The sequence below is a fragment of the Cricetulus griseus genome, chromosome 4 (assembly GCF_003668045.3).
Source record: "Cricetulus griseus strain 17A/GY chromosome 4, alternate assembly CriGri-PICRH-1.0, whole genome shotgun sequence".
Lineage (NCBI taxonomy): Eukaryota > Metazoa > Chordata > Mammalia > Rodentia > Cricetidae > Cricetulus > Cricetulus griseus.
Genome location: NC_048597.1, coordinates 174,637,800 through 174,647,268, shown reverse-complemented (window position 1 = coordinate 174,647,268; position 9,469 = coordinate 174,637,800). Strand labels below are relative to the sequence as shown.

The 9,469-nt window shown below is 55.3% G+C and overlaps 1 protein-coding gene across 3 annotated transcripts; it reads left to right on the top strand.

Annotated features, from left to right (window-relative positions):
• Nucleotides 1-41: 41 nt before the first annotated feature.
• Nucleotides 42-8,704, top strand: Skor1 (SKI family transcriptional corepressor 1). 3 transcript variants are annotated; one of them, XM_027415119.2, is made up of 9 exons: nucleotides 42-64; nucleotides 374-2,576; nucleotides 3,763-3,859; nucleotides 4,824-4,934; nucleotides 5,357-5,428; nucleotides 6,631-6,705; nucleotides 6,940-7,014; nucleotides 7,513-7,578; nucleotides 8,080-8,704. In XM_027415119.2, the coding sequence occupies exons 1-9, from the start codon at nucleotides 42-44 to the stop codon at nucleotides 8,169-8,171; spliced, it is 2,814 nt and encodes a 937-aa protein (XP_027270920.1). In that variant the 3' UTR covers nucleotides 8,172-8,704. The 3 variants fall into 3 exon arrangements, with proteins under 3 accessions (XP_027270920.1, XP_027270919.1, XP_027270918.1); XM_027415118.2 differs by having other exon boundaries at nucleotides 8,077-8,704; XM_027415117.2 differs by having other exon boundaries at nucleotides 42-148; nucleotides 8,077-8,704.
• Nucleotides 8,705-9,469: the final 765 nt, after the last annotated feature.

Below are 9,469 nucleotides of genomic sequence, written 5' to 3'. Positions count from 1 at the left end.
CAAGCGAACCTGCGTGTTGGCCGGAAAGCCTGGATTTGGCTATGGCATTGCTGTGTGGCCTTGGGCAAGTCACTCTCCGTCTCTGGGTCTCACTTCCTTCCCAATCTGAAAACAGGATTGGGTTCCTGGCATCCCGGGCTTTTCTGAGGTTTCGATTTCCCCTTTTCCTCCCTTAGCCCCCGGGTGCTTTTGTTTCTGCTCAGACACGGGTCTGAATAACAAAAGGGGCCAGTCCAGGGGATGAATGAGATTGGACTCCCCACTGCCAAGTAACCCCCTCGCACCCTACACTTTGTGCCCCGCTGGGCGGGCCTGAACCGAGGTAGCAGCGCTAAAAATGGCTCATCTGCTCTCTGCTCTCTCTATTTCGCAGGAGCGGCGGCATGGAGGCTCTCACCACTCAGCTGGGGCCGGGGCGCGAGGGCAGCTCCTCTCCCAACTCCAAGCAAGAATTGCAGCCCTATTCGGGATCCAGCGCTCTTAAACCCAACCAGGTGGGCGAGACGTCGCTGTACGGGGTGCCTATCGTGTCGCTGGTCATTGATGGGCAGGAGCGCCTGTGCCTAGCCCAGATCTCCAACACCCTGCTCAAAAACTATAGCTACAATGAGATCCACAATCGCCGCGTGGCCCTGGGCATCACGTGCGTGCAGTGCACGCCGGTGCAGCTGGAGATCCTGCGTCGGGCCGGGGCAATGCCCATCTCCTCTCGCCGTTGCGGCATGATCACGAAACGAGAGGCTGAACGCCTGTGCAAATCATTCCTGGGTGAGCACAAACCACCCAAACTCCCCGAGAACTTCGCCTTTGACGTAGTGCACGAGTGCGCGTGGGGTTCTCGGGGCAGCTTCATTCCTGCCCGTTACAACAGCTCCCGTGCCAAGTGCATCAAGTGCGGTTACTGCAGCATGTATTTCTCACCTAACAAGTTCATCTTCCATTCGCACCGCACGCCCGACGCCAAGTACACTCAGCCCGATGCCGCCAACTTCAACTCGTGGCGTCGGCACCTCAAACTCAGTGACAAGTCGGCCACCGACGAACTGAGCCACGCTTGGGAGGACGTCAAGGCTATGTTTAATGGCGGGACACGCAAGCGGACCTTCTCGCTGCAAGGAGGCGGCGGAGGCGGCGCTAATGGCGGGTCCGGTGGTTCAGGGAAGGGCGGCGCTGGTGGAGGTGGAGGTGGTGGTCCAGGGTGCGGCGCAGAGATGGCCCCAGGCCCACCGCCTCACAAAAGTCTGCGCTGCAGTGAAGACGAGGTGACTGGGCCTCCAGGGCCACCTCCACCGCATCCGCAGCGTGCATTGGGCCTGGCGGCGGCAGCTAGCGGCCCTACGGGACCTGGAGGACCTGGGGGCAGCGCGGGAGTTCGCAGCTACCCAGTGATTCCAGTGCCCAGCAAAGGCTTTGGCCTCTTGCAGAAGCTGCCCCCGCCTCTTTTCCCACATCCATACGGTTTCCCCACCGCCTTCGGCCTATGTCCCAAAAAGGACGACCCAGTGTTGGTCACCGGAGAACCCAAAGCCGGCCCTGGCACCGGGAGCGGTGGGGGTGCCGGCACTGCCGCTGGTGCCGGTGGCCCGGGGGCTGGCCACTTGCCCCCGGGAGCAGGGCCGGGCCCTGGCGGCAGCACTATGTTTTGGGGACATCAACCTTCCGGTGCAGCCAAGGACGCAGCGGCGGTAGCTGCAGCAGCCGCCGCCGCCACTGTGTACCCGACGTTTCCCATGTTCTGGCCAGCTGCCGGGAGCCTCCCGGTGCCGCCTTACCCTGCCGCACAGAGCCAAGCCAAAGCCGTAGCGGCCGCGGTGGCTGCTGCTGCTGCAGCGGCGGCAGCAGCGGCTGGCGGTGGCGGCCCGGAGTCTTTGGACGGTGCCGAGCCAGCCAAGGAGGGCAGCCTCGGTACGGAGGAGCGCTGCCCAAGCGCTCTATCCCGCGGGCCCCTGGATGAGGACGGCGCGGACGAGGCACTGCCTCCGACCCTGGCCCCCCTGCCCCCACCGCCGCCACCACCTGCCCGCAAAAGCTCCTACGTGTCAGCCTTCCGCCCCGTGGTCAAGGACGCGGAGAGCATTGCTAAGCTCTACGGCAGCGCGCGGGAGGCATATGGCTCGGGGCCTGCTCGTGGGCCAGTGCCGAGCACGGGGACCGGAGGAGGCTATGTGAGCCCGGACTTCCTGAGCGAGGGCAGCTCCAGCTACCATTCTGCCTCGCCCGACGTGGACACCGCGGACGAACCTGAGGTGGACGTAGAGTCCAACCGCTTCCCCGACGAGGAGGGTGCCCCGGACGACACCGAGCCCAGCGCACCCAGCACGGGAGGTGGCCCAGACGGCGACCAGTCCGCTGGGCCCCCATCTGTCACATCCTCAGGAGCAGACGGTCCCACAGACTCTCCTGATGGCGATAGCCCTCGCCCTCGTCGTCGCCTTGGGCCGCCGCCCGCTGGCAGATCCGCATTCGGGGACCTGGTGGCCGATGACGTGGTGCGGAGAACTGAGAGGAGCCCACCAAGCGGAGGCTATGAGCTACGGGAGTCTTGCGGGCCCCTGGGAGGCCCCGCGGCGGCCAAGGTGAGCCTGGCTTCCCACGGGTGGCGCCTGCTCCCTTAATCCATTCTGCCCGCGTGCACTGCAGCCGCGGCCTGATACGGAACTAGGATTTTGTTCTGTTCAGGCACTGGAGCAGCAGGTTTGGTGGCTCTTCAAAGCCCCAGCTTAGGGCGCGATGTGGAAGTGGGCTCGCTGGGACTCCCGGGCTGAGAGATTCGGAAAATCCGGGGGCAGGCCTCAGAAACAGCGATTGGTTTTTGGTTTTGTTGATGGAGTGGGTAGGAGACTTGCAGAGACCGTTAGGCACCCAGAAAGAGAAACAAAAGAGGTCTAAAGGAAGAAAGAGGAGAAGAGAAAGGGACCCAAAACCAGAGAAAGGCGCGTTGGAGGCCAGGCCCAAAGTGTGCCTGCATGCATGAGGATGGCACCCAAGGAACACCAGAGAGTAGGAAGAGAAGAAGACAGTCTCTTGCCAAGAAGTCTCTATTTATTTATTTATTTATTTATTTGTTTGTTTGTTTATTGGTTTTTCGAGACAGAGTTTCTCTGTGGCTTTGGAGCCTATCCTGGAACTAGCTCTTGTAGACCAGGCTGGTCTCGAATTCACAGAGATCTGCCTGCCTCTGCCTCTGCCTCCTGGATGCTGGGATTAAAGGCATGCGCCACCAACGCCTGGCTCCAAGAAGTCTCTACCATCCTAAATAGCAGTTTTCTGAGTCGTTTCAAACTCAGGCCTAAGGAACTAACTACACCGCTCTTGGCTGGAAAGGCTAGGCTTGCGGGCTCTCTGATTGGCAGGAACGTGGCTAGAGAGTGAGTTGTGACTAGGTCAGAAAGATCTGGCTGTTTTGAAAGCAGCTGAGCATACCTGTACATTTACATTGAGTTTATTACAACAGGAATCATTGACTGTGTGAGAAAGGCATCCTTTATGCAGAGAACGACCTAAGGAGGAAAAGTAACTAAAAAGGAGGAGCGCTGAACGTGGGGGGTGGCTTTGAACAGCCGGTGGCTTGAGAGACCGGCTTTGTGTTTCAAGCAATTTGCTCGTGTGTACCAAAGATTGTCCCAAATCAACCAAGGTGTGTTGTCGCTGCTCTGGGTGCCCAGGCCTACAGAGCCCACTAACCTCTGCCACCCCGCCCCTTGGGCCTTCCTGTTGGGAATGGTTGTCCCCCTAATCACCTGTCATTTTTGGCCGCCGCAGGTGTATGCGCCTGAGAGGGACGAACACGTGAAGAGTGCAGCTGCGGCGGCAGCGCTGGGCCCGGCGGCCTCCTACCTCTGCACCCCAGAGGCCCACGGTAATGCCTCCCGAGGCCTCTGGCCCTAGTAGTACAGGGAGTGCAGCCAGAACCCAGGGCCAAGTCGGGCCTTTCAAGGAAGGGAGGGGGGCGAGGGGACCGGGCAGGGGCGGAAAGAAAAGGAGAAAAAGAGGGAGAAAGAACAACAATAGAAGAAAAAGGAAACTGTGAATTCCCCATGCTCCGTGAACAACAATCACGACCCATCCTCCGCACTTCCACAAGCGCACACACTCCAGCACACCTCATCGGAGATTTTAACCTTTCAAACCTTTCTAAAACCTACGCCTGGCAGGCATCTCCTTCAGGTGCTTTCATTTATCCAGAAACGCGCTCAGCCTTAGACTGCGTGGTTGGCGAGGCCTGATCTGGGTGCCGGGTGATGGCTACTGGCTGTGCGCTTGGGTACCCCAGAAGCTTGGCATTAACTGCTGCTCTAATCAAGGACCAGCCCTGCATTTGCATTTAGGACCAGGCTGTTAGCCGAGGAAGAGAGGGGCTGGGGCTGGGGGCTGGGCAACAGAAATCCAAGCAGATCTACGCATCCGTGTGCAAGACAATGTCCCCCTAAACCACCAACAACACCCGGAAGGTCACCCTTGGATTGCGATCTCCCCTGGAGTCGCGCTAACAAACCCGGCAGCCACGCGCGCGCTCTCCCGGTGCCCCAGTATCTGCGCGCGCAATGTAGGTCGCTTGTCCCTGGTGGGCTCAGCTGCTTGTCTTGATCTTTTCCTGGGGGCCAGAGGCTAGGGCGGGGGCGTGAAGCTAGGATGGAGCAGACTTTGTGTAGGGGAGGGGGTGGGAGGCACAAAGCCTCAGGGCGCGCGCCTGGGCGCACAGCCGGGAACCAGAGGCGGCCACAACGTTTTTAATTAGGGCTTGGGCGCCCCAACCGAGGCCGCTCTGTAGTATCCGGGTCACGGTTTCTTTGCCTCTCCTTGAAACTCAGCCTGCTTTTTAGAGCCAGATAAGGAAGACAATCACTCGACGACAGCCGACGACGTGGACACTAGGAAATCCTTATCAGACCAAAGGAGTGTCTCCCAGCCAAGCCCTGCTAATACAGAGCGAGGTAAGCCCCAACAGTCCTGGCACCGGTGGCCTTGAGCTGAGATCCAACTTATCAGGGTCACCACAGGCTTGGAGGAAGGTTTTAATCGTTAGGAAATGGTGCCATTGAACCGATAGTTGATGTTGTGGGGGAGGTGCAGGCCGGGTTTTAGGTCTTGTTTCTTCTTTGTTGGCTTTGAGGGTCTTCTGAGGAAGGGAGGGAGTCCCTGCTAAAAGGAAAGGGAAGGGGGACCACCTCATTCACCTAGAATAGATCAAAGGTTGCTTCCTGCCAGGGTTCATCTTCCTGAGCCCACTTTCCTTCTCCCCAAATTAGTGCTTTGGAAGGTGGGAACGCAGCAGATCTGGCAGAGGCCGTTAATTTGGCAGAGTTCCCAGGCTCTCTCCAGGACAGAATCCCTCTTACCTGCCCTTGTATCCTAGGTGAAGATGGGCTCACTTTGGATGTCACAGGAACTCAACTGGTGGAGAAAGATATAGAAAACCTGGCCAGAGGTGAGGTTAAATCTGTGAAATGGAGCTATGAGGTGCTTGAGATAGACGGGTCCCTCCAGGAGAAGGACTGTAGTGGGTGTATGCCAAAGGCATGACAGAGTGGGGGGTGAAGGGTGGGGAGAGAGTATCAGTTTTCATTTCACCCAGTAGAAAAGATAACCCTCTGGATCCTTGGGACAGAGGCCCACAGGAGACTAGGGTTAGTAGACCAAACCCCAGGAAGTTTATTGGAGGTTTGGGTTCTCAGTACCTGCCTTGAAGGGCCCAATGAATAAGAAAAATGGGCCTTGATTTTCAGAACTTGTAACTGGTGGACAGTTTGAGTCTCTCTAACCCCATGAACAACAGAACTTTTCCTGAAGAACAAGGTGGTGGGCAGGTGTTTGTTTCAGGACCATATCAAAGGCTACTTTTCCCTCTGGGATTAATGCATAACCCTTCATGCAACAACGTTGGAGCTCATTTGCAGAGCAGGACACCCCTCCTGTTGCTGTCTAATCTGACAGAGGGAGATGGCACAGTGGGACAGTGGATTTGAACTCCAGCCTGGCTCTCCATCTTACATTCCTGTATTGCAAAGGAGCCTTCCCTTGGGAGGACCTAGATACTAATGGCCTCCTGTTGGTGGCAGCTTATCCTTTCATTCCCCCAGAACAGGCTTCTAGAGGAATTGAACTAAGCCTTGCCCACACAGGCCAATGGAAGGGGGGTGGGGGAGGCAGTAGTCCTCCAATCTCCCTAGTTGCAGATTTTACAGGATATGCCAAAACTTCAAAGCCACCCCTTGAAATTGTAAACAAACTTTCTGTGTATGTCTTCTTCTCTAGGAAGACTGTCCATGGATTTGATCATATTCTATCTGATTTGTCTTTAAAGAGATTAGAAGTGTCATTTGAAATGGGGAATAGTGTTTTGTGGGTCATCTTCTGAGGTTGGGGAGTTAGGAGCAACTTAAAGCAGATGTCAGGCTCCAATTACTTCCTGGAGCCATGGTCCAGAAATGCAAAATAGTTTCTACCCTCTTGAATTTGAATATCCTAGGGCCCCAGCTTCTATCAAAGTCTTGGAGTTCAAATGAAAAATAAAAGCCAAAGTGCTGAAAGCCTCTGCTCAGGTGTCAGGACTGTTGGCCAGGGCAGAACTTTGGCCTGGGTGGGCCCTCTGGATTTTCTCAGTCTCCCTTTACCTGTCTCCCCTCACAGAAGAATTGCAGAAATTGCTTCTGGAGCAAATGGAGCTTCGAAAGAAGCTGGAGCGGGAATTCCAGAGTCTCAAAGGTAGGTCCTTTCTTCCCGATCCCACAACACCACTTCCCGAACCTGCTCCAGGAACTGGGTGCAGACTGCAGCCACCACTTGTCCCAGGGGAGAGAAGAACTCCAGTTTCTAGTGTTTCCAGCTAGGTGAAGGACTGGGTGGGGGTGGGAGTAGGGGTGAGGATGGGAGGGAGCGGGAAGTGGAGCTGGGAGAGGAGGCTGTGCTTAACAGCTCTCACTTAATCAATTTGCACAGATAATTTTCAGGATCAAATGAAGAGGGAATTGGCTTATCGGGAAGAAATGGTGCAACAGCTGCAAATTGTCAGAGGTAAGACGGGAGTCAGGTGAGCGCATGCACCGCCGTAACTGCCTCTCGTCTGGCAGGAGCTGCAATGTTAGCTCAGTCATTTGGATTTAAATTGAAGGTAATTTAACAATTATTTTTTTTATTTAATATCCTTTGTATAGTCTGATTAGCCTCAGAATGGCAAGCGAGCCCAGCAAACGGCTTGCAGGCATCATTACATGGAGTGATTGAACTTCTTAGCGCGGCAATTTCCATGGTTTCTAAATTAAAAATCGAGGCGTAAAATTACCTGGGAAGTAATGCCTAAGTTTGCTTTAATTTTGGTTAGATCCGTCTGCCTTTAAGCGCCATCCCAGGCCATTTCCTCCCCCACCCCCAGCCTGCAGTTTGAAGTGTTAGTGTCCTCTTCTCCGTTTCCGGAGTTAGTTCTGCCCCGACAGACTGTGGCCCTGGCTGTGACCTGGCCGGTCTGCTTGGAGGATGGTCTGTGTTTGCTCATAGTACTTTCATGTCTTCCAGATACCCTGTGTAACGAACTGGACCAGGAGAGGAAGGCGCGCTATGCCATCCAGCAGAAATTAAAAGGTGTGAACCCAGAAACAAAGATGAATGGGGGGGGGGGCAGGAACTGGTTGTTGGTTGTACGGATGGATGGATGGATGGATGGATGGATGGATGGATGGAAGGATAGGCTTGTAAGAAAGGGGGTCCAGGCCCACATGTCAGAAGGGAACTGGGAACTCAATGAAATGAAGGAAATTTTTTCCCTAACTATGAAGTGGGAAGAAAGAACCCCTTGAGCTCTGGGCATCTGAAAATTTGCTTTCTAGTCTAACCCTGGCTTTAGACAATTAGACCTCTTTGTGCCTCAGTTTCCCCTTCTGTAAAATGGAGCCAATTGACCTTAGAAATGGTTCTGATTAGCTAGGATGTCACTCTTTCCCTCCCACCTCCCTTCTGTTCCACTGAGAATTTCTGACCAAACGACTAAATGGGGCCTGCGAGGGGGGACTGGTGGTCTTCGAGGGCCAGTGAGGCAGGCGAGGTGGTCAACCAACGTGGTTGGTGCGACTCTCTCTCCAGAAGCTCACGATGCCCTCCATCACTTCTCCTGCAAGATGCTGACACCCCGGCACTGCACCGGCAACTGCTCCTTCAAGCCCCCACTGTTGCCATAGCACCGACTTGGCCGCGCCCACGCGCCCTCAAGCCATGCTGCTCCTTTCTGTAAATACCCGCTGCCGTGGTGGCCCAGAGCGAGGAACAAGCCATTAGGACCCGACCGTTGTAAATACAGCCGCTTGCCCGCTGGTCCCCATCAGGGGCCGGCTCGGTTTTCCACTGTAAATACTGCCTCGCCCCTCCTTTGAACTCCAGGGCATCAGACCTCAAAGGGTAAACTAGACCCACCAGTGAAAGAAACCGGAGAGGGGAGAACGCTTTCACACACACCCCACTCCGGCCTGAGTAGGTCCCCCGGGACCCGGATTGTGAATAAAATGTAGCATCTTCGCTGGCTGCAGCCGCGCGCTCCCCGTCCCATCCACTTCTGAAACTCTTGTTCCTAACGACAACGTGGCTATGTGCAATGGATATAAACGGACTGTGAGTCTCTTGGTTCAGTATTAGGTTCAGTTTATTTATGCTGTAAGTTATTTTACTTCCCCCGGGGCCCTTTCCAGTCCTCATTTTGCATTCATTCCTCTTTAGATTTTGCTTTGTGTGTTTTTGTTTTTGTTTTTGTTTTTGTTGTTGTTGTGTAACGTAACAGCACTTTAAAAGGGCGACAACTGACTCACGAGATGGCGACCATCTTGAGCCTATTTGGGGAGACCTGTATCCGTGACTTTTGTTTTTAATAAAAAGAAAAAAATTCTGTCACTCTTTGGGGCTGCGGAGTTGGGAGTGTGCCCAGGCGGTGGTGGAGGAAGGGGAGGGGCTGGTGAAAAATACTGCTACTCAAATGCATAGTGCAGACCAATGGTCAAGTTTAGAGCTACTGCTCTCTGAGGAGACGGCATAGTGCTCCCGACCTTTCTACTGACGCACCTAGATACGCCCTAGATAGGCCCCTCACAGGCCTCTGGGGCAGGGCTCTCCTCTGGGCATTAGCTGGGGAAGACGACTGCTGCCTGATCCCTTGGACAGTGGTCCTTTCTTTCCCACGCTTTGCTGGTACAACGGGAAAGTTAACTTTGTCTCCTGTGTGTGAAGTCACTTGCCTGGGTTGGGGTGAACTCAGCAAGGGAGCCTCTCAAGGTTGCTAGGGACCCCAGGGTAAATTGCTTGCTGGTGCTGATGCGAGTACCGTAGACCTGACCTGGGAGCGCTGGCCGGGTGGGGGTAAGGAGTGAAGGACATAGAGTGGATCTTGGTGGGACAGATATGGGGAAAAGATGGCGAGAGTTTGAGGTCGCTGCCCAGATGCCCTGCTAAGGCGGCCTGTCGCTATCCGGAAGGAGGGAGCTCTGTCCTC

What these genes read in the sequence shown, in the direction of transcription:
- Skor1 (XM_027415117.2), top strand. Translation starts at nt 42, where the DNA reads ATGGCATTGCTGTGTGGCCTTGGGCAAGTCACTCTCCGTCTCTGGGTC. An exon ending in GCATCCCGGGCTTTTCTGAG is followed by an intron (nt 149 to 373) that starts GTTTCGATTTCC and finishes TCTATTTCGCAG; the next exon opens with GAGCGGCGGCATGGAGGCTC. An exon ending in TATAGAAAACCTGGCCAGAG is followed by an intron (nt 5,429 to 6,630) that starts GTGAGGTTAAAT and finishes CTCCCCTCACAG; the next exon opens with AAGAATTGCAGAAATTGCTT.